Source organism: Aphelocoma coerulescens, chromosome 7 (assembly GCF_041296385.1).
Source record: "Aphelocoma coerulescens isolate FSJ_1873_10779 chromosome 7, UR_Acoe_1.0, whole genome shotgun sequence".
Taxonomy (NCBI): domain Eukaryota; kingdom Metazoa; phylum Chordata; class Aves; order Passeriformes; family Corvidae; genus Aphelocoma; species Aphelocoma coerulescens.
In genome coordinates, this window is record NC_091021.1 from 706986 (window position 1) to 733503 (window position 26518).

Sequence of the window (26518 nt, forward strand, 5' to 3'; positions counted from 1 at the left end):
CCAACCCTGGCACGGCCACCATGGCCCCGCGTGCTGTCTGCCAGGACAGTTCCTGTAGCCAGCAGTAATCCTGGGGCTCGCGGCGCGCTCCGGTGGCAGCGGCTGTCCGTGCCCAGCTCTGCTCCCAGCAAAGCCCGATGTGCCCCGACCCCCCAAAACCCAGGGCTGAGCCTTGCTGAGACCCGTCTGTCCAAGGCAGTGGGGTCTGAGGTTCCTCCTGCACGCTGGGATGGCAGCGGGCAGGCGGCCCTGAGCCGGTGCCGGAGGGGAATGTGCCTCTGGAACGATGCTTGGGGTGCACTCGCTGTTCCTCAGGCCAGAGGTGATCGTCCTTGTCCTGGGAGGCACTGGAGTAGAAGTTAAACAAACTCGGGTTTGTTTTTCTTTTTAATCTTTTTTTTTTTTTTCCCAACGAGATAATTGGCTTGGAAAACCCTCCAGACCTCCAGAGAGCCGAGGCATAGGGACAGGCAGCCTTTCGCTCCTTTCGGTTTAAGGAGTGTGTTCCTTGAGACAGTGGCAAAAGGACACATGTACACGGGAATTGTTGCAGGTGGAGGCCTGGCAGCGGCTCTTTGGTCTGCACTGAGGTCAGTGCAAGGGCTGCCTGAAAATTAGAGTTTGGGGGGAGGTCACTTGGGACGTTACTGCTGTGTCCTGGAGAGAATTGTGGAATCACAGAGTGATTGGAAGGGACCTTAATATCCATCTCCTGCCATGGGCAGGGACATTTCCCACTATCCCAGGGTGCTCCAAGCCCCTGGCCTTGAACACTTCCAGGGATGGGGCAGCAGTGGGAATAGATGAAACCATTAAATGGTGCTGTTGAATGGATTTGGTGGTACTGATTGAGTCCATTTCCTTTGGGAAACTTCCCACTGTTCATGCTCACATTTTCATTCTTGTGCTGGGAAAATGAGGACATGGGGATCTGGTAACTCCACTCCAAATCCTTCTTGTCTGCAGCTGAGATGGCTTATGCTACAACAGTACCTGCTGGTTCTAATGGAAATAAATTATGTTAGTGTCTTGCTAATGCCTGGTCTAAGCTGACCCAGCTCTGTTTAGCAGGATGTGCTCATTAATGGGACTGGAACATCTTGAACATTTGGGATGGCAGAGACCTGCAGGGGTTAGAAATGACATTTAAGTGATTTTCTCTTGAATTTGACGCGTACCATGGAACGCGTTCCAGGTCTCTAAGAATGCAAGATGGGCAGAGAGGAACTTGGAGAGTGGTGATGCTGAGACACTTGGGCTGCAGAGAAACAGCCAATTAAAGAGGGCTTTAAATGAAGCACAGCGAGGAAGGGACTGTGTTCAGCAGCGCCTGCCGGGGCGCTTTGCTGCCCTGACCTCAGAAAGCCCATCCTGAGTGACTGTGCCGGTGCTGGAAGGCTCAGACCTGGTTTTGCTTCTTGGAAAGGAGCACACAAACCCGAGTGTGCTAAGAGCTCTTCCAGGAACAGCCAGCACTGCCTGAAACACCGTGGCACAGCCCTGCTGTGGACAGATGCTCCTTGTGCAAGGCAGGAGCAGTTCCCATCGCAGTTCCCATCGCAGTTCCCATCGCAGCCGTCCCCCGCCCCAGCGCTGCTGGAGGGCACCACTCCTTTTGGGATCTGCTGCCAGAGCAGTTTGGGGTGAGCAGAGTCAGCTGGATCCGTGGGGATGGGTTGGAGCTGGCTGCTGACAGCAGGGTGACCTCATCCCAGCGCTGAGTGATGCCTGGCCAGGCAGGAGGAGCTCACGCCGTGCCCCTGGTGCCCAGGAGGGCTGGGCTGCTGGTTCGATGGTGTTTTATGGTGCAAAGAAGGGAAATCACCTGTGGCTGTGGGGTGCTCTGCATGAAGGACACAGCTGGGTTTAAGCTGGGTCAGCTGGCTGGGAGCAGAATCCCTGAGATACTCTGCCTGTGAAACAGGGATGTCCAGGAATCCCAGAATGGTTTGGGTGGCAAGGGATCTCAAAGCCCATCCCACTCCACCCCCTGCCACAGGCAGAGACACCTTCTACTTGACCAGGTTGCTCCCAGCCCCCTCCAGCCTGGCCTGGGACACTTCCTAGGATGGGGAAAACTGGATGTCACTTGGTATAGTGCCAAAAAGCCCCTGACCACACCCAAAACTGATCTTGAGCAGGTTGTTTTGGTGCAAGGGTGGCTGGCTGGGTCAGCGTGGGTGTCTCAGGTGGGGTTTCTCCAAGCCAGGGTATCTACTGCTTCTACACTTCCATTTTTTGGGGGCCAGGGGTCAGGGCTTGCTGACTTCTGGGGGTTATTTCCCCTCTGTTCTCTCTCCCTCCCTTTAATATACAGCTTCAAAATAATTGGGAATGGTGGGGTTTTTTTCCCCCCAGGGCAGTATGGAGCTGCTCCTCAGTAATCTGCTGGAGGCTTGGGTAGAGTGGGAGTGGAATTGATTGTGTGGGTTTTTTCCTTCCTGCTCCAAGACCACTTCTTGGCACTGAGGAATTTTTCTTTAGACTTCTTCGGGGAACAGATGCGTGAAGTACAGTTACCACTCATACATATGGCTTTTAAAATATGGAAGCTGTTGGACTGAAGTGGCTTCATATGGTGCTGTTGGAGGATGAGAATTAACACGGAATTTTGGGTTTCTGAGACTTGAATGTGTTGTTGGAAAGTGTTGGTTTTTTTTTTTTGATTGTTTTTTTTCCTAAATAATGTTAAGTATTAATCTGCATCTTTATGGTTATTAATCAAAGTAACATTTACAACTCTGAAAATTACTCTCTCTGCAATCCTTAATGCCTAAAATAGCATTGTAGTTTAATCTAGGGGATAAACAGGTTACATAATGTACAATTTAAATGGTTGTTAATCTTAATTTGCTAACGCAGACATCTTTTTCTTTAATTGCAGGTTCCCATTTTAAAAGCCATTGGAAGATACTCTGCCACCCTCTTGGATTACTTCCCATACAACTCAGCATGTCACTGTGCCCTGGATTTTACAAGGTGGCCATGATTTAACCCCCCCTTCCCATTCCTATGTATTGGTGAAGCACTGGAGCTCTTTCGAGCTGCTGTTACTCCCGTGGAAACTGATCCGTCTCGAATCCCTTCTCCCAAGGACTAGACATTGCCAGCAATGAGCTCCCAAAGCCATCCAGGTAAGGGCAGGGCCACTTGGGATCCCAGCAGCGACCCCAAGGCACAGTTGGCTGCATGGACACGCCTTTTCCCGTGCTGAGAGCATCATCCAGCCCCCTCCCTTCGCTGCCTTTGCTGTGAGGGTGGAAAGCGCTGTTGCTGTTACCAGGAGTTAACAGGGAAGCTTTACCATGTCAGGTTTCTATAATCGTGCTAAAATTCAGCTCTCTAATTGTTGCATCAGTGCAAATTGTTGGTATTTTCTGAGTCATTAGCCAGATGTTTAATTTGTTAAATCAGCGTTAACGATGTGCAGTGTACCTCCCAGGAATGGGCACGGTTCTGCTGCTGCCTTTAGTGATATTTAAGAAAACCCTTCGACTTTTAAAGTACTTCTTAATAGGAAGGAATAGTTTTGCTGGAACAAAAGTCAATTGATCCACCTCAATGCTGGCTGGGGGATTACCCCTAATGTGTCTTGCAATTGGAGGCGTGATTCATCACTACCAAATGGTGCATTGCTGTCTGTCAGCACGCTCTGTAGCTACTCAGTTACCTGCTTTTGAGCTTAAAGGTGCCTCATACATTTGTTTTTGGGGAGTTTGGGGCAACTTTTGTGACAGGCAGAGCTTTGTAGGAGGAATTTTAATGGTGCTTGGACTGTTTGAGTTTATGGTACAGAACTGGCTGCTGGGAAGCAAATAATCCAACAACAACGGGGCACGTGGAAGGACTTACTTAACTCTGCCTCTGAGAGATTACTCTGTGACTTCAGTTTAATCAGGGTTGGGTTAACAAGTAAGGCTGAAGTGCTAAAAGCCAGAGAGCAGCTCCTAAGATTTAAGGAACTGCTTATTTGTGGGGGAAGAAATCCTGCAATAAATAGGGGTGCTGGAGTTCACTGGCAGCAGGGGTAGATCTGACCCTCTCCTCACGACTGAAAGGAGTTTGTAAGTCTCTAAAATCATCACAATTATCAAAAAGAAAAAAAAAGTGGTCTCTGCTTCCATAATGTAGCAGCCTTAGGTTTTGCAACTTGTTGGCACTATGAGGAGTTGGGAAGCTGAAGTGTGTTTGTATGAGTTCACCTGGGACACAAATGCAGAGCGGTGTTTTTCAGGAGCTCTGCTCTTCAGATAGCAGATAATTGTTGTTCAGTGTTTTCCTGCCTCTGCAGTGAGGCTGGGCAGCTGGGGCCGCCTGCTTTTCTCTCGCCGTGGCGGGGGGACACCTGAAACACCCACCTGCAGTCCAAACCCAACCATGGCTATTGCTTGGCTCCTTGAGGAGCAGCTCTCCAGAGGTTTGGGAAGTGCTGATGTCCTTCCTGGCTGGGCTGTTACTCAGTGGAAGCCTGCTGCTGGTTTTTCTGGCTTTCCTTTATAATTCCTCGCCGAACCCTTGTTTCTCCTGCCTCTTTCTGCTGGGTCTGCTGCTTCGGCTCAGCTCTAAAAACCAGTTTGAGCTTCATTTTCCCAACAACCCTGTCTAGAATGGTGCTGAGAAGGGTGGTCTGACCATAACCCAGGGGTGCAGCAGCGGGGCAGGATGGTGTTGGACATCCGTGTGCCCTTCCTGGGTGCTGGGTTCTGACTCTGGTTGTATTTCCAAGGGCTGGGCTGGAGCTCCGCCGTGTTCCGTGGTGGCTTTTCACCCCCGGTGTTCCTGTTGCTCGTTTCTCTTTCAAGAGTCAGTTGCATAATGAGGAGCAGAAACATTTCCCAACCCTTGCCAAAGATGACATCTGGACTTCTCATGTCAGTTATCATAGCCACGGTGATTATACAGCTACAGGTAATTATCCCTAATGATGGGCATTGTTTAAGGGAAGGCTCTGGCTTAACTCGAGAGCCTATTAAGCCTTGCTTCAGTGGGTTCAAGCTTTCTTCTCTAATCTTCTCCAAGCCCAGCACTAATGGGATGTTTTAGGAGCTGTGCCATAAAGTTGTTGCGGCGTAGATGAATGGAAGTGGTTTGGGTTGGGTTTCTTTCTGTGCTTTTTTGATTTTTCATTTCACTCTGCAAAGCTTTTGTGAGAAGTGTTGGGCACTGAGGGCTTCTCACCCTCAGGTGAAAGAATACGGAGGAGATTTAAGTTGGCTAAGAAAAGTGTGGCTTCTTCCCCCCTCACTGCCTCCTCTCTCGTTGTGGTTTGGAGTAAGATTCCTCAGGGAACAAGAAACAGCTTTTGGAGAAGAAGAATACCCAGGTGGGAGAAAGCTTCCAGTGGCTAAATCAGTCTGAGCCCTGGCCACACGGTATAGACCTTGAGCTTTGTTTTCTGGGCTCTCCCCACAGCCTCCTTCTTGACTCTGGGGTTGGGACCAGCAGCTCTTGTGCACACGTGGAGCGGGAGAAGCCGGTGGGCTGCCGGTGCCCCTCGTGCCACGGGCACCATGCTGGTGTGGTCCAGAGGAACAAGCAGCTCCCTGCAGCTGGCTGGAGGTGGGGAGAGGGGCTGGATCTGGCTTTTGCCCACGGTGATGGGAGCAGGAGGCTGTGCAGATCCAGTCAGGAGCGAGCTGGGAGGCGTCACGCGCCCTTTGGCTCCTGGCTGAGGAGTCGCCGCCTCTTCCAGCGCTGGAGCGAAGCTGGAGAAAAGCGCTGGAATTGTGCTGCGAAGGCTCAAGTTGCTGCGAAGTATAATTAAGAAAATTAGGCTAATTAAGATAACATTTAGGATTATGACAAAGCTTGGGGGGGGCGGGGGAAAGCGTGTTTAGTTTCACTCCTTAGCCTGGTAACGTTGGCCACAATTTAAACTTGCCTCACGTAACCCGTGGTGCTCACCTTACCCAGGCTGACTGCGTTGTGAGTAGTGTGGGGTTTTTTTATAGGGGTTTTTTTGTGTTTTGGGTTTTTTCCCCTCTCTTATTGACCTTAAATGATTCCTTGCAGTCTCCTTCTACCTCCCTCCTTAATATTCAGTGGCTTGAGTTTCACTGTCGTTCGCTTCTTTAATCAGTAAAGATTGTTCTGCTGATACTAGTTATACATAAAGATTAGTTTTAAAAAACCAAAACACTTAAAGTTAATCACTCAACTGATTTGTATTTGTTTAAAGTTCACTTTCCTTTGTAAAAGCTGAAAACCTCCATGTTCAATGAAGCATTTTGTTTATGAAATGTTATCTTGCAGGAATTAACCAGTCTGAATGCAAATGCTCCATCCTTTCTTCAGAGCCACTCTTGCAGAGATGCAAATTTCAGCTACATTTTGCAGGGCTGAATGTTCGATAATTAGGAATATTGAAGTTTTAAGAATGAGCTGCCTGGCTGATAGGGGAAAATCTGCAGCAGGGATCATTAAGGCTGAGAGGAGCTCCTGGAGGAAGCAGAAAGCTCCAGGATCACATGGCACCGGGAGAACGAGTTAGGGAGTCACGTACTGTGATTTGCTGGGCAGATAAGGACTTTTGTACGGGGCTTTATCTGCACCCAGCCACTCTCCTCCCCTACTCCAGGGCTCGGTGAGGCATGGAAAGCCATTTCATGCAGCACACAGAAGAGCTCTCCCCGTGAGCGTCTCCCGGCGTTTTGCACCGCCCAATAAATATTTGATGCGTTCTCTTTTTAAAGATTAAGAAGTTTCTGTGGAGATGCATTTCAAGCCGGCTTTAAATGACACTGACCTACTTTCTGGCAGTAATGAGTCTGTCTGGGGAAGTTATCTGGGGGCAAGAGCATCATTTCAAATAAACACAGGGGCTGTGGGGGTAGATTCCAGCCCTCCTTCAGCAGGGCCAGGGCGGCTATTGGCTGTGGAAGAGCATCCGGACGTGGTGTATCACAGAGTCGTGGAGTGGTGTGGGTGGGAAGGGGCCTTAAAGCCCATCCCACCCCCTGCCATGGGCAGGGACACCTCCCACTATCCCAGGTTGGCCTGGAACATTTCCACGGAGCCCTGCTTCCCCTTACCAGTCTGGTGCTCTGCTTTTACTGGATTATTCTAGACTGGGAATTCAGAGGCTGTTCCCCTGAGCAGTCTGGTCCCCCGGTTTTGGGGGGGCCTTTGGGGTTGTCTGTGGAGTAAACTCAGTTAGAAGAGCTGAGAACTCCAGCAGATGGGAACTGGCCATGCCTCCATTCCCTTTTCTTTCCCCAGCCCACGACAGAACACCTATTCCAGCTGCTTTCCTGTTCGTACCTACGTGGGAGCTGAGCCTGTCCTGGATTTCCTCTAGGAACGGTGTCATTCTGAGGTCCTTGAAAGTTTTCAGTCTGCTCACACTAAACCTGTGAAGTTTTTCCTTTCTGGAGCATCAAATAGCTGGGACTTTCTGTGCAAGGGTTTTACTGTACCCTCAAAAGAGAAGAATTGTTTTGTGCTTCAACTTGGGGTTCAAGTTGAAGTTCCTGCTAGGTCAGTGTCCCTGCCAAGTGCATTCCTCTCATTTCTGCTTTTTCTTTAAATGCAGTTCTCGCACTTAGGAATTCTTTAAAAGCCTGTTTCTAAAGTAAGTTTTTTAGCCTGTGATGTTTCCTGCAGTGCAAAGATGAGAAGCAGGTACTTGTGATGAGAGGCAGAGAACTCTGGATTATTTTGAATGAAGTACAGGGTAGGAAAAGGATATATAAAAGGTCGTACTTTTAAAGTCAGGAGATTCTGTAATAATGGTTGAGATAGTCCTTGGGATCTTGTGTCTCACTTGGAAAGGAGACAAACCTTTTTCTACGAGGTGTTACTACATTTTTGTTACTCACTTTTGCTCAACCCCTGTTTGCCCATACTTCCCCAAATTAAGTTTGTTACCGGCCTTAACAAGGAGTGTTTTCTCAGGGTTTGTTTTAAATTATTCAGCTTGTCACCTTTGGGGCCAGGCTCTCACAGCAGTGAGGCTTGTTGGGGTGTCCTGGATGTGGATAACTGGGACAGAGCTGATGGCAAAGGACTGTCTCAGTCACCCTGCTGATTCTGAAAGTGATTTGAGAGCAGGGGCAGAAAATCCACTTATTCCCAGAGGGATGTCAGCCAGACATGGCACTCTGCATCCTTTAAGTCTAGGACTGGCTACCTGTGCTTGGCAGGTGCTGCTCACCCTTGCTGCAAAAGGGGAAAGAGGGCCTTATTTTTGAGAGCTCTTGGTCAAACTCTTTTGGAGATTTATTTTTATTTGAAGATGTTTCCATGTAGGACCCGAGGGAGTGGCTGGAGCTGGGCCAGGGCAGGGTTAGGTTGGAGAGCAGGGAAAGGTTCTTCCCCCAGAGGGTGCTGGGCACTGCCCAGGCTCCCCAGGGAACGGGCACGGCCCCGAGGCTGCCAGAGCTGCAGGAGCGTTTGGACAGCGCTGCCAGGGATGCCCAGGGTGGGACTGGTGGGGTGCAGGGCCAGGAGCTGGATCAATGATCCCCGTGGGTCCCTTCCAGCTCTGGAGATTCTGTGGTTCTCTGATTCTGTGGTGCTGGGTCAGGAAGAAGAGTGGAGAGACAATTGCAATGACGTTTCTTATTTTAGTGTAGTTTTTAGTATGTTTTTTTCATCCCCTAACAGCTGTAGAAACTGCTTTCACAGTCAGAGGATAGCCAGGAGTGAGGGAACGTGGAGTAGCAGGTGCCTGGCTGGAGAATGAACAATATTGAGTTGGTAACTCTCCCATCCTTCAGGAAAGGCTTTGCAAGTCCCTTTCTCCCCATAGCTTGCCACATACCAGGAATTTCCTCCCTCCCCCTCCCCCCCTTTATTTATTCATTTTATTATTTCTATGTAGGCCATTAAGCAAGAAAGGCCTTGACACCTGCAAGGTTCGAGGTGCCAGGTGGGGTGGTCAAACTACAGGGAAATGGGGCACACAATTTATTCTTCCCTTAAGAAAGCTAAAATTAATACATCAGCAGGTCTTCTAAAGCTTTTGTTTCCATAACCAAAACTAAAATCCTGTTGTTTCATCAGTTCCTGGGAAAATCACTGCTTTACCTGCAGTGCCCTGGTTTGCTTTGAGATGCTCAGCAGCTCTTGGGGTTGCCCCTGGGGATTGCTGTCACCCTTTGGCTTGATGGACTGATTTGCTCAGGTGTGGGAGCAGATTTTTTTAGCCTCTCAGAAGGATGAGGCTGATATTAAACTTCAGCCCTATTGAAAGCTGAATTCCATGCAGGAATAACCCCAGGGGGGCTTTTCTGAGATCCTCCTGTCTCAGCTCAGTTCTTGTGGGAGTTTTCGGGAGCCCTGGAGTGTGTTTGGGGTTCAGTGGGGCACTGCTGATCCTGCTTTGAACCCTGTTGACCCGGGCTTTTCCAGGGAATCCGCAGGCCAGGCTTAATCAGTGTTTGTAGCTGCCCTGCTGCACTTTGATGTAGCAACATCAGCTTTGTTTTGAAGGCTGGAATTGCCAGGCGTGGGGAGGTTCTGCCAGGATGGCTGGGCAAGGTCAGCCTGGGGAGACAGGAGCCTGACCACAGCCACCTGTGGATGCCTGGGGAAGGGGGGAAGGACAGGCAGGATTGTGCCAACAGCCGTTAGCACATCCTCTCAACCTCTGGTCGTGTGTGATGTGGATTTTTGTGGGGGGGGCTGATAAAGTGAATTTTACTTTTGTTAGTTGTTCTGTTGTTTTTTGGGTTTTTTTTTCCCCTGTCATTTTGGTTGTACCAAGAGCTGAATAATCCCAGCACTGCAGAACAATTTCCTTTGTTGACTTGCCCGTGAACAAGCGGTGTTTTGCCAGTGCCACCCTCTCCTCCAGGAGAAACCTCCAGCCATGGGCAAGGTAGAGTTGCTTGCAGTGGAGAGGACTGCTGGAAACCCCCTGTGCTCTCTGTGGCAAGGCTGGCATCAGGGTGCTGGAGAAATTGCAGTCGAATTCAAAGAAATCACTTGTTTGAAAAAAAAAAAAAAAAAAAATCAATCCTGACCCTTTCACTCTCCCGGAATCTGTGGACTCACGTTGTTTGTAGCTGCTGTGCTGCCAAACCGCATAAATAGCTTTATGGGGCAGACTGTAATGGGGGCGAGGTGTGCTGTGGGAGCTCTGAACTGCCAGCCTTGGCTTCAGGTACCCTTTGTGCCCTCCAAGGCGGCTGCTGTGGCCGTGTGACCCCACCAGGATCAGAGGCGCGGGGCGAGGGCCCTGTGCTCGCCGTGCTGAGCGTTGTGACTCTCCCTTCCCCAGCTGCTGCTGTCCCTGAGCTCCTGTGTGGTGCCTCTGTGCCGCCAGGCTTCACCCCGTGATCAATAGCCCCAGATCAATGCGGCTGTGGGGCTGCGGGCAGCCGGCAAATTGGGGCAGCTGGGAGATGGGGAGTGCTCCCTCGGCTGGGTTACTTGCTCCGAGATCTGAGGGCAGGTGGTTTTTTTGTCTGCTGCTGGAAAAGGTGGCTTCAGTAGTTCTGATCAACGGACAATTCTTCAGGCAGGAAACCCTTAAAGCCTGCTGATGTTAAAATAATCCATTGGGAATTATATTTTGCTCTTCTGTTTCAGCATTCAAAACTTGCACTTTCTACTCAAACAGACTTAACCCCCTCTGTTAACTGTGACCTTTATTTTATGCTGCCTATAAAGAGAAACAGTTTTAAACTTTTTTTTCCACTCCTGATCTACAAAATGCTTGAGCTGCTCCTGTGGGAAGACATAAAAGCCTGAACTAGACCAACCGTCCCTTCTCTGGTCATAAAATCATCCAAAACAGTAAAAAGACCATACACCAAACTCCACAAGTCCATCCAAGTACTGAATCCTTCACGTCTGTCACTTCAGGAGAAATCTCTGAAACTTCCAAGAACTCGCTTTTTTCTAACTAAGGTGCCACTGGTCTCACAGAACCTCTGCCAGGGGGAAGCATGTGATCCTCACAGCTTACCAAACCCAGGAGAAGGGCTCTGGCATCTCTTCCCTGCCAGCAGCAAGAATCTGATTGGCATTAGATGGCTTTTTCCTTTCCTTTTTTTTTTTCCTTTCCAGCAGGTGCAAGGCCTGTTCTGCAGGCTCGTAACTCTTGACAGGTTTATCGTGATGTCTTCTTGGCAGGTAGGGCTGATGCTGTTCCTTCAGTCTGCATTAAGGATTCTTTTCCTTTTTATTTTTTCCCTTCAAAGTGGAGCTCTGTGCAGCAGCTCTTTCAAGGAGGTGATGGGACTGTTGCCTCTGCTTTCCTTCTTTTTGTCCGGAATTGCAGCAGATAGAGCCAACTCGCAGGGTCACCCCCCCCTCCACCTCCCCCAAATATACTTGAGACCCGTTGATCTGGACAAACACAGCCCCAGGTTGTGTTGACAGAGGTTTGGGAAAGCTCTGATTTATTCCTCTCATGTATTTTCTTTCTCACAAGGAAAGTTATGCAGGGCAGTTCTGCTCAGGCACTGCCTGATTCCTGAGTCTTTCTAAAGAAGCTGCTGGGTGAAAGTTGCCCTTTTAATTTTTTTTTTCTTTCCCTCTCTTTTTGATGGTGTTTGCCATGGGAGACCTCAGCCTGTTGTTTTTAGCAGCTCACCAAAGCGCTTAAAGAGAATTCCTCCTCCTCCACTGATTAATTTCTGGCATGGAGCACAAAATAGCTCTTGCGTCAATAAATCGTCACAACCTTTGCTTGTCTCTGTCAGCGTAAATACAGTTGGACTCTAACATGCCCCAAAGTAGGCCAGAGGTTGCCAATTTTGCAGCTGCAGAGTGGTCAAGTCCAAGAGTGCCTGCTTGGGGCGTCAGAGCTGCTGCAGTTCGTGTTGCAAGCCCCTCTGGCCCCCTCCTTAACCCCTCCTTTGGGCTCTGCTCAGGGACTCCCAGCCCTCCTTTCACCGCTTCACCTCCCAGCACCTGAGGGGCTCCTTTTCGAGCTGCTTGCTCAGACTCCTTTTATTTTTATTTATTATTTTTTACTGGTAGTCCCAGTGTTTGCTCTTGTCGGGGAGACCGCGGATGGCAGTTGCACAAAAGAACGTGATGTTTTGGGAAGGATTGCCCAAACCGTTGGGCAACAGGGACTTGATCTTTAGATGTTCCAGCCGCCAGATGAAAGAAACTTTCTGCAAAAGCCATTTGCTGGAACAACTGTTGTGCAAAGCGGGTGCTGAATGCTGCTGGAAATGGTGGGGGGTGAGAAAACCTGGGAAATGGGTGATCCTTCTGCACTGGGATTCTTGCAGGGAAGCTTGAGGGAGCTGCTGGCGAGGCTGGGATGATCCACTGGCAGCTTCTGAGTCAGAGAGTGGGATGGAACCTGCTGGTTCTCCCAGGCTCCAGAGGTTTCTCCCTGGAGAATGCCCTGATGAAACTGCTCGTCTGGGCTTTCCTGGAGCACGTTCCTCCTCCCACTGGCATCGCTGCCCCCACAGCTGCCCTGCCTCTAAATGGAGCAGTTGAGCAGACTTGAGAATAAGAATGATTTAGAAATGTTTCTAAAATTTAGATTTTTTGTTGTTGTTTATTATTCTCTCAATCTATATCTAAATACAAACACAAACTGCTGGTGGAGGGGTGGGAGCAAATTCCTCCATATCCCACCCGTGGTTGAAAGTAGCAGTTATTTTGGCCAGTTTTGAGAAACCGGCTGTAGCTGCTCTAAACTGAACTGTTTGTTTCGTCACAAACTTCTGCATGTATTCCTTCTGTCCCTGGAAAAACAGCCAGCCTGTGGATGCCAATGGGTCAACTCTGGAGGCCCCTGGAAGGGCAGGCCTCGATGTGATTTGGGTCTGGAAGTACTTCCAGAGGTAGAACACCTATTTTGACGAGGAAACTGTCTGCTCAGAGTTGACTTGCCTTGCCAGAAAGGAGAGCATGGCTTGCTCTCGGCCTGATGCGGGGATTTGATAAATTCTGTATTTTCTAGGGTTTTTCATCTTGTTCCCTTGGCCTTCCTCCTCCTCCTCTCTGGAGCTGCAAGCTAATATTCACTAATAGATGTACGTGTTTTGGCCAAAACGCAGAACGTGTGCCAAGAATACCCCCCCTGCCCTTTGTCCCCCCTCGAGCTCGAGGCTTAGAGTGGAAATACAGGTTTGGAAGTGTTTCCCTGTCGGTGCGTTCGCTGCCCGGCCGCGCTGCGCGGGGCGGTGCCGGGGGAGCGCGAGGCTGCAGGAAAGGCAGCGCTGCTTGTGTCACCGGGCCTTTCTGGCAGCTGCCTGCCCGTGCCTGTGTCGGGGTGCAGGCTGCGTGGGCTTTTCCCTCTTTTCCCTGCCAGGCAGGCGTTGCTGCCGATGCCAGGGCGGTGTTTTGGCTCTGCAGCGGGCGCACAGCAGCTCCCGCTCCCCTGATGTGGCTGCGCTGCCGCTCAGCCGTGCGTCTGTCCAGGCTCCTCCTGTCTGAACTGGCCAGAGGTTATTCCTTAGGGCCGTGCTTTTCCACAGCCTGGTGTGGGGTCGGGGTGTTGGAGCCTGCTGATCACACTCACATGCTCATTTCCCCATCTCTGGGGTGTCTGTTGTGCAGGGAGTGATGTGGGGGTGAAGACAGACCTGTAGCTGCCGAGTGAAGCTGTGCCAGCTCAGGGTGTGCTCGGCTTCTCCTTCTCCCCAGGACCTGGGCGCTGCAGAGCTGGAGCTCCCCTACCCCCACTGATCTGGCTGGGGCATGGGGTGCTGAGGGTTGGTTCAGGGAGCTCTCTGGGCTGCCCATCACACACTGAGGAGTCTTTGACTTCCTTTGTGCCTGAGGTCAAATATTTTCCTTGTAAAGCACTGGAACAGGCTGCTCAGTGGAGTCGCCGTCCCTGGAAGTGTTCGAAGGAACGTGTGGACTCTAAAATTCCTAACTTCCTTCCTGTTTGTGTTTGTACTTGACTGTTGGAGCGGCTTTCTTCAGGAGAGGCAGGCAGGAGAATCCCTTCAGGAGCCATCAGTCCCTAAAGCTGGGTTCTGTAGCGGCAGCAGCCTGGCTCTGCTGTGGGATGAGCCCTCCCTCCTGGGGAAGGTGAGCTGGGATAAAGGAGCGTGGCTGGGGTGTCTCGTTTGGCTTTTCAGGCTGCTGAAGCGAGGGAGCTCTGCAGAAGGAGTTTGTTTTTATTCAGAAATAGTGATGTAGTGGCTGGTTTAGGCACATAAACGTTTGTGGCTCGAGCAGGCAGGTATGAGACACACTTGTGCTGGGAGATGAGTCCCATCGCGCTAGAAACTCCTTTTCCTCTTGCAAGAAACACCTGGGGGACTCTTTCTTTTGGGCTGCAGTGGGTTTTTCACCCCCCCAAAACCTTCAACTGGTTTTATTTTGCAGTAAGAAGCAGTAGGTAGTGTTTAGGAACCGTTGTTGGTGAGATGGTATCTGGCAAAGATACCATCTCACCGACAGCTTTCAGAGATTCTGAAAGAGGCAGAATGCTCAGTATTCGCTCCTCTAATATTTTTTCTTTCTGTTTCCCACCAAGCCGGTGTTTTCATCGTGCCTGCGAGCTTCACTGCTTTTGTCACATTTGCAAGTTGTTAATAACATTTTGGTTTGTTAATATATTCTCGGTATTGGCAAATTCTCCGTGATTTATCTGCTTAGATCCGCATTATTTACTGCTGTGCCTCTTCCAAGTTAATGATTCCCCTGACTAAGGATACCTTTGTGCACAGGGAAGATGCAGGGAGGAAAAATTTGCCCGGGATATTTCTCCTCCCAAACTGAAACTAGGGGAGGCTGCTGGCCACTTCCACTGAGTCCTTTAATTGGAACATTTCTGACTCGGAGCTTCCACATCTCCTGGCTCAGGCCTTGCATGCAGTCAGAGGCATTTGAGCTGCGCTGTCTCTGGTCTCCAAATCATAATTTCAGCTCAAGCCCCCTTTTTAGATGCTGGGAAAATGGAATTGAGCTGTGTGAGGCATTTCACCCCTCAGTCCTGGGCTCAGAAATGCTGCTTTGGGTGCAGGATGACAAACGCTGCGGCGCCTACTGACGGATCACCCCGAGCATGCCATGCCTTGATTCACTGTGCAGCTTCTTGGAGCTGCTGACCTCGGCCGAGTGCCCTTGGCCGTGCCAGCCCAGCCTCGTGCTGGCAGCTGGGTGATGTTTTGTCTGGCAGAAGGGAAAACTTGGTGCTGGTGGGAAGAGCTGAGAGGGCAGAACGAGGGCGTGCGCCGGGTTTGGGATGGCCGGCGGTGCCTGGCGCGGCCGTGGCAGCTCGACCCTGGTGGCCAGAGGTGCCATCAGTGCCAAAAGCTCAGGGGTGCAGCACACACGGCACTGGGGCTCGCTGGCCACGTGTGGCTCTGGATTGATTGGCCCGTGCTCTGAATGAGTGGTTGTACACGGAGCGGGCACGTGGCACGGCTCTGCTCTCAGCAGGTGAAGGCACAGCAGGAAAACACCTCCGGCTCGGGAAGACACAATGGCAGAGCGCAGGGAGCTGGGGTGAGGCATGTGAAGGATGTGGGATTTGTGATACCGGAGGCTCAAAGGCAAAAATAGCACCATTTATAATAGTAAAAGAGAAGGCTCCTGCGCTACGCCTTTGCATTCTGCCAGTCTGTAGTGAATGGAGGAGTAGTTTGCTTACAGATGACAAGCAGGGATGAATAAGCACTTAAAATTTTTTGGTGCTGGAGGAACAGCTTTTCCATCTTGGCCTCTGAGCGAGTCGGAGTCTTGCAGTCCCTTTCCTCGCAGTGCCACTTGCTGCTCCAAAGACAGGCGTTGGGAAGCATGGAACTAAAACTCCGCATCCCTCGGCCTCCCCGTGTGGTTCCCTGTTCTGCTCTTGGCATGCTCTGGGACCTGTTCTGACTGGGCTGTGTGCTGATTTTGGAGAGGACCCCTGTGCTGCCCGGGTTGCCCCCCAGCAGCAGGAGGAGGTATCTGAAGCACAGTCCATGAACTCCTTCACCAGCTGTAAACATCCCGGCAGCACGGACTAGATAGATCCTGATGTGTTTCAGTGGATGGCCGCCTGAGGATCTCCTGGAGGTGAAATGCCAGAGCAGACACGTTAATTTGGATGCTTGAAGAGGAGCAGCAAAGTGTGGGTAGCTGTAAGGTTACGTCTGGAGTAAGGAACTGCCCTCCCTTGAGGTGTCAGTGCTGGGGCTGTTGGCTACAGCAACTCTGCCTCTGCTCCTTGCTCTTGTCCTCTGTGCTTAGTTTCCACAGGATTTCCTTGGGACACCTGAAATATTTTAGTTGTTGGAGTTTTGTAATGGGAAGGTGGCATTGTTTGGTTGGATTTTTTTCCTTTATTTTTTTGCTTTTCCCTTCTTTCTTCCCCTAAGCTGGTCCTTTGTGGGCTTTCTAGGAACCTAGTCCAGGGTGGAAACAGAGGGAAAACCACCTCCTGGTAAGGAGGGGAATGCATCTAGTGCTGTGTGTTCCTTCTAAGTTAATACTATTAATTGCTTTCTTGATGCTTAATTGTTAAGATGTGTCCAGAAGGGGTTCTCTGACCAGGAAAATGTCCTTTTTTTGCTGTTGTGTTTGCCTGAGCTGGCAGCAGAGAGACACGTGTAGTACCTGAAGAACAGGCCTCCTGAAAACTGGTGTTTTGGAGTGTTTTTCCACTTGCCTGCCCATGACTGCCACCTGCACCACTTCTGGTGCCGTCCTCCCACCACGGCGCGTGGCTGCGTGCAGATTTGGGTGGGGATAATGTGAGGAGAAAAGCCAGCCACCGGCCTTTGGATGTCAGCAGGCATTGCAGCAACGTCCATCAGGGCTTTCATTATTTTCATATTTGGCTCCAGCTGAAATGTCAGTGACCTCCTGCTCGGAGAGGTCCCGTCCGCAGGGAGCCTTGGCAGGCGTTTCCCAAACACAGCACGGGGATCTTGCACCCTCTTACAGGACACATTTTACACCCTTGGGGTGTAGCTGGGAGAGGGTCCCGTGTTTGCTTCCTTCAAAAATAACCTGAGGTGGTGAGGTTGGCAAGTCCCCGTGGGAATTGGTCTCTCCTGAAGGTATAAATCCAGTCCTAGACTGGGTTGTACCTGAGGAAGCTGAACGTTGACCTGGACCAGTGTCCTGCCTGACAGTGACGAGCATGAGGTGTTTATGGCCTCTAAGAAGCAAAACAGGGAGCCCAAAATGAGTATAGAATATAGAGTAATATGTGAGATGAGTTAATAATTCTGGCAGTTTTGGTGCTTGATAATCCGGTGCTTTTGCTGGCCCAAGAAGTGAGGGTAAAGGAGGCCAAGCTGGCAATTAAAGGTGCAAGGAGAAGCTTGGGGATGACTTAAAGTCTGGGGACACTTGCTGTTTGTGCGGACCATAGAAAATCCTTTGTGAATGAAATTTCCCGTTAATATTGGACTCCAGAATAATTCAGGATTATTCCGGATCGAACTGGAGAGAGAAGCTCCGGAACACCGCGAGCTCCACAATTTTCCAGCTCTTGCTGCGATCATTGCTGCGTGCCGGTGTTTCGGGGAGGGAAGAGGGATTCTGTGGCACCTGTGCTCAGCTGAGTCAGCTTTATTAGCACTGCACGACTTCCTGAATTGCTGCCGAGGAAGGATGTGCTGTTGACTCAGAAGAAAGCCTGCGATGTCTGGGGACGGGGTCAGTGGAGTGGATGCCTGAGTTCCAGCGCTGGCCACGCGCTCTCGAGGCTGTGAATCACCGTGACAGCAGAAGTGAGTGAAGTTTTCTTCTTCTTCAGAAGAAAACCAAACCCCCGATGAGAAGGTGGAGGAAGGCCCCGGAGGTCGCGCTCGGTTAGATAACGGGGCAGGGTGGAATTTGTGTTTGCATCATTAAATTTGGCACTGGCTTCACCCGAGCGTTTCGCCCGGCTGTAAGCTCGGTGTGTTCCCGGTGGCTCGCTCCTATCAACTCCGTCTGCACAGCTGCGAGCGCCGTCGAGTGCAGACTCAATTCCCAAACTGGATCGGGACAGCGGAGGATTTTCTGCACGGAATCTTCTCTGAAAAACACGCCCACACTCCCCAATCAGCCTCACTTTTCCTCTGCAGGCGCTCGTTTGTCTCCGAGCGCTCTGTCTGCCTCGAACATGCCCGTGTGTGTGGCATAGCTTGAATTTTTATGCCGAGGAATGTAAACACCAAATCCGCACAAGACTTGCCGAAGAACTCCGGGGCTCTGGTGCATCATCTGTTTGTTATGTAACCTGATAGAATGGGAGCGAAATAGAAACCAGATGTCAAGGCAGAGCAATTACAGTTTTTCATCCGCGAGTGTTACAGTAAATGCACTTTGTGTTCCTTCTCCCCCTCCCCGAATGGGGCGTTTTATTTGGGAAAGTGCTGCGGGGGACCTCGGAGCACTCAGCATGGCTCTTGCTTAAAGACTTTGTTATTCTGTACTTGTGTTCTTTTATGTAATTAGGGCCTGTGTGCTACTCCAGATCCACGAGCCAGCGTATTCCCATCTTGAAATGAGCTGGACACGAGTGCCGAGTCCCGGGAGAGCCCCTCCGCGTGTCCGGCTCTGTGGGTTACACGGTCAAGCTGCACTAAATTTAGCATTCCAAGGGAAGCTGCTTTGCTTGTCATGTTTAAATTTGGCAAGAGAATCCCGTCAGGACAGGTTTGGTGCGGGCTCTGCCGGGGATTCCGGAGCTGGAGGAACATCTGGGAGGGGAGCAGATGGGAGCTGCAGTTAGCTCGTTTGCTCCAATTCGCCGTGTGACGAGGAGGATAAAAGGGAAAATGGATAATCATTGATTCTCTCTGGTGGGGAAATGGATTCTTCCACCGCTGGTTTATCCTGGAGGTTTATCTCTGCTGTATCCCATTAAATAAGGCAAGCCCTGGGTTGAGAGAGGGATCGATGCACATCTATCTTGGTCTTCATGTGCATCTTCACGAGTCGAGGCGTGTGTGTGATCTCACCGAGTGGGAGCTGACGGGAATTTTCCTCTTCCCTTCCCTCGTGTTTTTCATCCTCCTGCGCTCATTTTTGTGCTTTTGCTGCTGGAGATGAATTTCCTTCTGTCTGGTGAAGCTTGGAAGCCCAGCAGAACCTTGCCGGTGGAGTTTGGGCTTGGATGAGGCCGCAGGGGCTGGAGATCCAGTTTTTCTGTGGGAGCAGAACCTGTTTCAGGCACCCCTTTGTTAAGTACAGGTAACTTCAAGAAACCCTTAAATCAGTTGCACGTTGCAGATGAAGGAAGAATTAAAGATTCTTGCTCCTCCTAAACAGCAAGTTTCTTCCTCTTAAAACCAGCAAACAAGTGGAAGAGATCAGTGTGAGCCCTTGCTGCCAGCCATTCCCAACAGCATCCAACCCGTGCCACCTCTCCTTTCACGGACAGCATGGAAAGAGGACTTGGGCTCATTGTATGTGGTCACTGCTCAGCTCTGCCGACACCCAGGAGTGACTTCTACAAGTTCCCTGTGGAGCCTGAGCTTAAACTGAGGATTTAAGGAGGCACTTTTCCCCCACATGAAGCATTTGTAGAAGGCTTTACAACTGCAAGGAAGCAGCAGAGCCTCTTGCAGCTCTGAAGTCCAGAATCGGGTGTTCCCAGTTGGAATTGCTTCCTTTTCAACTCCCATTCTGGAGAAGAAGAGGCTCAGTGGGGAACCTCATCGCTGTCTATAAGTACCTGACAAGAGGTTGTAGTGAAGTGGGGCTCGGGCTCTTCTGCTGTGCCTCAAGTGAAGATGAGGGGAGGTGGCCTCAAGTTGCACCAGGGGAGGTTCAGATTGGATATTAGAAAAGAAAAAAAAACACTGAAAGAGTGGTTAGGTACTGCAGTAAGTTGCCCAGGGATGTGGTGGAGTCTCTGGAAGCATTCTGGAAACACTTGGGGATATCACTAGGGGGGATTAGGGTGGTGCTGTGTGGGTGTTTGGACTGGGTGATCTTGAAGGCCTCTTCCAACCTTGAGGATTCTGTGGTTTCTTTCTAAATGGAGACCGTGGAGAGCCCAGACATGGTCACCATGGAGAACATCCCCTCAGGCTGGTCATGGTGGATGTTTGACCAGCTCTCCTGCAAAGGTGTGGGCGCTCCTCTCTCCTCGCTGAGCTCTGCAAGGCCTGAAGGTTGGAGCTCTGTGGGAACACTGCCGTGTTACTGACACCGGGCCCTGCTGCAGCGGGCCTTAAAACCATGGGAATGCAGAACGGGAATGTTGGCCAGCGGGCAGGAACGACTCCTTTCAGTGTCAGTCACAGAGGACTGGTTTTGAGAAGGAAAACAGGTCCATCGAGGAAGTGCTGGGCTCGGCCTGTCTGCCGTGGCACTGCTGCGTTGGTCCTGAGCAGCCTCCGTGACCGTCGCCGTGAGCCAGGGGATCCCGGCGTGTGCTGGGACACAAATCCTGGCAATGGCACTCGTGTGTCGCCGGCAGCTCCTACTACAAAAACAGCAGCTCCGCCGAGAGCGACCTTCAGCATGGCTCCCAACGTTCCCCGTGTTATTTTTAACCTGTCTGGGTAAATTTCCAATACAAAGGCCAGTGCCAATCTGATGTGTTCGCTTTCCCAAATCCTTATCTTCTGCTTTCTAGTGCACTGACGCATCAGATGGAACAGCGAGTTTCGGGCTCGGGTCAAGCTTCGCTTGTATGGCCACAGCATGGCAGAGAAAGAAATATTTCAGCTCTGTTTTAGTGCTAAATACATTTATTTTTCAAGGGGGTTTTTTGTTGTTTTTTTTTTTTTCCTAAGATGGGTTTTAACAATATTTCTTTTTTTTTTTTTCCTCTTTTTAAAAAAAAATACTTTAACTGGGGTTTAAAAATAGCTGAAGGCTGTACTTTGATTAGGTTGCTGTGGCACTGACGTCAGCGGGTGACATTTATCTCTGTACGGATTTGTCGCCCTGTTGACTAAGGCTGTATTTACACAAATGGGGATATTTCTGTCCCCTGTGGGGGGAACCAGCAACAGCTCTGCCCCAGCCATGTCCTTGCCCTCAGTATTCCTGATCTCTGCCTCTCTCCCATGCTGCTTCATTCCATGCAGCAGCAGCAGCAGGGGTTTTTTGAAGTGTTGGAGAGGCCTTTTAGGTATTTATGTTGCTGTGATGGTCCAGGCATGATGATGATGGTGATGGCTCGGTGGAGAAGGACGCTGGCAGAGAGATGCTGAACTTGACTTGGACTTGGGAAAGCATCAGGTACGAGCCTGGGTGGGTCCTGGCTGGATGGCTTCGTGAATAGGCAGGTAATGGATGTTGTCCAACCAGGAATTATAGAAAATAGGCCCTAAACAAGTGAAATGAATGGGAAAAAGGAAGGAAGAGCAGTGAGCAGTTTCAGACCAGCATGGCTTCGAGAGCAGTGTATTTCTCTGTCACTTATTTAATGTTTCCATCCAGCATAGCTGCTGTAATTCACTTTTTTTTCAAGCTTTAATTACTGCTCTTGGGGTTTCCCTGGCCCCAAATCCCACTGTTCGAACAGCAGCAGAGAGCAGTGATAGCTTCCTACAAGCACTCTTGTCTAAAATCCGATTCCTGGAGCCTAAGGTTTCCCAAAAGGAGGTTTCCACAGAATCCCAGAATGGTTTGGGCTGCGAAGGACCTCAAAGCCCATCCAGTTCCATGGGCAGGGACACCTTCCACTATCCTGGAGTGCTCCAGGCCCTGTCCAGGCTGGCCTTGGATGCTGCCAGGGATCCAGGGGCAGCCCCAGCTGCTCTGGGCAAGTGCTGTCAAAGCTGTGCCTGTTATTAGGGGGATGCACTTGGAATAACTTTCAAGTTATCCTTGACACTGGGACAGTAAGAAAGGGAAACCTCCAGAAAGGAGCATAATTAAAGGCTGATACAAATGAACTTGCAGACCTTTTCAATTTATCATACTATTCCAGTCTGCTTTGCAAGGAATCGTGGGTTTCAGTCCTGAGCCTTGTCAGCTCTGCGGGGAGGAGGCAGCTGATGCCGGCTGGCTTCAGGAAGGCATGAAATGTGTTTGTGTCTTCTGGAGCTGTGAATTAACTGTGTGACTCCTCTGTGATGGGCAGCCAATCACAGATTTGGCAGGTTAATCACAGTGACTTGTGCAGAGCTTTTACCTGGCCCTCATCCCGTGGCAGGAGGGAAAGGAGCACTAATTAACATCCTGGACACAGCCTGCTGGCCCAGGAGGAAATTTTGGTGCTGGTTTCAGGCAGCAGGTAGTGTACGTGTGGAATATATTTTCCCCAGATTTCACAGTGGATGAGACCTGCGGAGTGAAATGCCATTATCTCTGCTGCTAAGCCGTCTGTATTTGGGGACTTTTTTCCCAAACAGCAGTTCTTTGGGCTGCACTCACCTGCAGGCTCGCTGCCACTGCTGCAAATGATGTTTTCTCTGCGAGCTGGAGCATGGCACGGAGTCAAGCTGGTTGTTTCACGTCTCACCCCAAGGCAGCTGCTGCTTTCTAAACCTTCGTAATCTTCCCTTAAAAAGACAAGGGAGCTCGGGGGAGCTGCTGGCTGGTGGCATCCATGCTGGGAGGGAGGGCTTGCTTCCATCCCCTTGCCACCTTCCCCCCACATTCCAGCTTTTCCAGTGTCTTGCCATGTAAGTGTCTGGATGCAGACTGTAAGGTCAGTGCAGCATTTTGTGGGTGTGAGGACAATTAGAATCGGGTAAATCTTTACCTTGTTGAAGAAGGGGTTGGGTCCACATATTTCAGGTGGCTGTTAGGGATACAAGGCTTTCCATACTGTGGAAGGGACCTTAGACCTCATCCCATCCCACCCCTGCCATGGGCAGGGACACCTCCCACTGTCCCAGGCTGCTCCAAGCCCCAATGTCCAGCCTGGCCTTGGGTACTGCCAGGGATCCAGGGGCAGCCACAGCTGCTCTGGGCACCCTGTGCCAGGGCCTGCCCACCCTCCCAGGGAACGATTCCTTCCCAATATTCCATCCATCCCTGCCCTCTGGCAGTGGGAAGCCTTTCCCCCTTTTCCCAGCTCTCCAGGCCCGTACAAAAAGCACAGGGATCTGTCTGAGTGAAAGCAGCAGCGGTGGCTAATGGGGTTTCCATGATAAATGGGAATTTCTGCTGGTGTTAAATATGCTTGTAGGTGCAAAGCACACTTTGAATATGGATACATGCACATCTGTAGCGATGCATATGTGCATCTCCCGTGCAGAAACCAGCGTCTGGTGACATCCCTGTCCACGGCAGGAGGGTTGGAATGAGATGATCCAAACCATTCTATGATTCCATGATCTTGTTTCCATCCCCAGAGAGAGGCAGCAGCCAGCAGGGAGGACAACACTGGTTAAACACAACATTTTGCATTCGTTCGGCCAGGGCTGACTTGAGCTTGCCTTTTTAGTGTCTAAAGGAATGAGGAAAGGTCTTCTGGGGCCTTCTTGTTAAGATGTGAGGAGGGAAATGCCTTCTCACCTGCTGAGGCTGCAGCCTCAGTGGGGTGTGTTAGCCTGGAGGTCAAAGGGTTTCTGACTCCTTGGGAAGGCTTTTCCAGGCTCGGAGGGTGTAGGAATGGGTGTTTAGGGATTTCTGTTGGGGTGGGTCTGCTGTTTTGGTGCTGGCTGGTCAGCTGAGCTCCTCTGGGTTTCAAAGCAGCTGCTCAGGTGCAACCTTGGGATCCCTAATGTGATGCACTGCTGCCTCAGCTGGAGGAGATGGATTTTCTCCAGCAGGGCTCAGAATTAACTTCTGCAGTTGTGACAGAGGTCAGAGAGTGTTGCTCAACAGCTCGGCAGCCCTTCAGGTGAGCGCTGCTTTTGCAATGCACAGCCAGCAGAGTTAACCTGGGCACATCACTGAGGGGAAAATGAAGGCTTGCTGGTGGTTTTTCCCCTCTTTTCCAGTGGCTTCTGCCGTAGATGAAAGCGAGTTTCAGGGCCCCGAGCTCTGAGTGTACAGTAACCAGGCTGCAGCCTTGGCTCTCTGCTCCAGTTTGTCATTAAATTTTAAAATGGAGAAGCGATAAGGAATCTCTGTGCAGGGAACATTCCTCATACCGTGGAGTTAAACTGCAGCTTTTGGGCCCTGCTCTGAAAATCTGATTAACCTGAAAGAGATGAGGTGTGCCCTGGATGATGCCAGATAAAGCAGAGCGCTCACACGGGTGGTTATTGCTTCTCTACCTGTTTATAGCAGCTCCCCAGCCTTTATTTGCTCTGATAGAATCATTGGAGAGTGCTGTGGGGCAGGAGCAAATAACTATTGAAGTAGAAGGAATAGCCTTCAAAGAAATTGGACTGGCTTTCCCCAAAACAGAGGCTGGATGCGGAGCTTCCCATCGACATCGTCCAAAAGACTCGTACAGATAGGCTTAAACGAGGATTTATGGTGAGTGAAATGGAGAAAATTGGCTTTGGGGGCTTTTAAACAGCAGCAGAATCGCGTGGAAGGAGATGATGGCTCTCCTCTGCCTGCATCCAGCTTGTGACGTGACGGCTTCGCAGCTGTATTTTTGGAACATCTTTCCCGAACTCACCTAGAGCTCCCAGCTCGAGGCGCCGCAGCTGCTGCCAGCTCTGCTGCCTGCGAGCAGCTGCTGTATTGACAGGCACGTTTTTACCCCGGGAGATGCCGGCGGTGTGGAAATGAGCAAGAAACAACTGTTTATATAATCCGCCCGTGCAGATCAATTCCTGGGAAAACAAGCTGCTCCCTGTCTGCAGCAGCGGCGGCAGCACACACCTTGAGCTGCTATAAATAGCTCCAGAGCCTCTTCCCAGGGCCAGCTCCGGGCCCTTTGTGTTCTTCCCGGGCTGGAAAACTGCTCAGCAAACCGGCAGTGATTCCCACCGAGGGTGAAGCAGGGCCTGAGAGTCTCCCTGCTCCTCGGGGAGTTCCTTGGGAAAGTGCCCCTTCCTCACCTGCATCTCTGCTCTACTGAATTTCAGGGAATTATGGAATAGCCTGGGTGGGAAGGGACACTGAACCCATCCCATTCCTCACCCTGCCATGGGCAGGGACACCTTCCACTATCCCAGGCTGCTCCAAGCCCCAGTGTCCTGGCCTTGGACACTGCCAGGGATCCAGGGGCAGCCAGAGCTGCTCTGGGCACCCTGTGCCAGGGCCTGCCCACCCTCCCAGGGAACAATTCCTTCCCAATATCCCATCTAAACCCTGCCCTCTTTCAGCTTAAAGCCATTCCCTGTGTCCTGTCCCTTCAGGCCCAGTCCCTCTGCAGCTCTCCTGGAGCCCCTTTAGGCCCTGCAAGGGGCTCTGAGATCTCCCTGGATTGTTTTCTTCTCCAAGTGAGCACCCCCAGCTCTCCCTCCTTCCCCTAAATGCCACATTGGTACCCAAGTGATGTAAATGACTGATCAGCCAAAGCTCTTCAGGAATCATGTCCCTGACGTGTCTAGAAAATTCTTTGCAGTTTTACAGTAAATATTTGGAGTTGGTGGTTCTTTGAGTGGCAGTCAAAGCCCCACGTGTCAGGAACATGACTGGGGTCAGCTCTGCAGACAGTTCCTGCTCGCTGGTGGCAATATTTGCTTTATGTGGGTGACTGACACATTTTTAATCAGACAGAGCAGGCACAAAACAAACAAACCAGTACCGAGGGTTTCAGCCACACGAAGCAGAGCAGAGTTGAGGAACTGCAGCCTTGAGCCACGGCACTTGTGGTGGTCTCTGGCTTTCAATGGCTTCATCCTGTGTTCGCCTCGTGGGCTGGTCACTCATTACACGGGCAGGGGAGTCCTGTTCCTCCATCGTGCCCTGAGCTGGAGTTCCAGGAGAAGCTCCTTGGAGCCAGGGGAAAACACTGCTGACCATGGCAGGGACTCTGCTCTTGCTGACCTCCTGTAAATTAGGATTTGGGTTTTTTACCATAATGGGGTTTTTTGTGTTTCAGCTGGAGGTGGACTGGGGAGTCCTGGGAGGGGTTTGCTGTGCTGCAGGATCACTTCCTTGGGTAACTTCTCTCTGCAGCAGGAGTCTTGACAGCTTAGCAAAACCAAATTTTCTTTCCACAATCATAATTCCTTACCCTTTCTCTCTTCCCTCTCCTTTCTCTTCTCTGATGCTGGACAGAGGGGCTCAAGCAAAATCTTTTATTTTTTTTTTTTTTCCTGAAGCTTTTCAACCATCGCTCCTGCTTAAAATTTCTAAAAGAAAGCAAAATCCAACCCATATATCTGCTGCAGATTGGATTATTATTGGAAATTACCCACGTGACAAGAATGATAAAAACCAGATATGGCAATCCCAGACTGGGTTGGGTGGGAAGGGATCTTAAAGCCCATCCCATTCCACCCTTTCTGTGGGCAGGGACACCTTCCACTATCCCAGGGTGCTCCAAATCCCATCCAGCCTGGCCTTGGACACTTCCAGGGATGGAGCAGCCACGGTTTCCCTGGGAAGCCTCTGACAGTGCCTCACCACCCAATCCCATTGGGCAACACAGATCCTGAATTGGCTCAGTATTTTTAGGATTTCACACAGTCCCAAGTCCTATCATTAGAAGAAGCTTCTGAATAGATGAAAGATTCTTGTAAGAACATTTTTTTAGGGAGCATTGTGTGCAGGAAGATGTTAAAAGCCACACGAGGTTTAAGGGATGCCTGGCAGGATGAAACCTTTGGGAGCTGCTGCTTCCACTTGGAAAATCGTGGAAGGATTATTGGGTACCAAACAGCAAACTAGTTCAGTGGCCTAA

The 26518-nt window shown here is 50.7% G+C and overlaps 1 protein-coding gene across 7 annotated transcripts in view; it reads left to right on the top strand.

Annotated features, from left to right (window-relative positions):
* The window catches only part of HDAC4 (histone deacetylase 4), a 178854-nt gene that overhangs the window by 23142 nt on the left and 129194 nt on the right, over positions 1–26518 (top strand). For 5 of the 7 annotated variants that reach the window (XM_069021646.1, XM_069021645.1, XM_069021648.1 and 2 more), the window contains one exon: positions 2885–3134. In XM_069021646.1, the coding sequence (XP_068877747.1) occupies positions 3113–3134 (22 nt within the window). In that variant the 5' untranslated portion in view covers positions 2885–3112. Of the gene's footprint in view, positions 1–2884; positions 3135–20822; positions 21052–26518 lie in introns of those variants that run through there. The other 2 variants (XM_069021651.1, XM_069021652.1) reach the window with 1 other exon arrangement.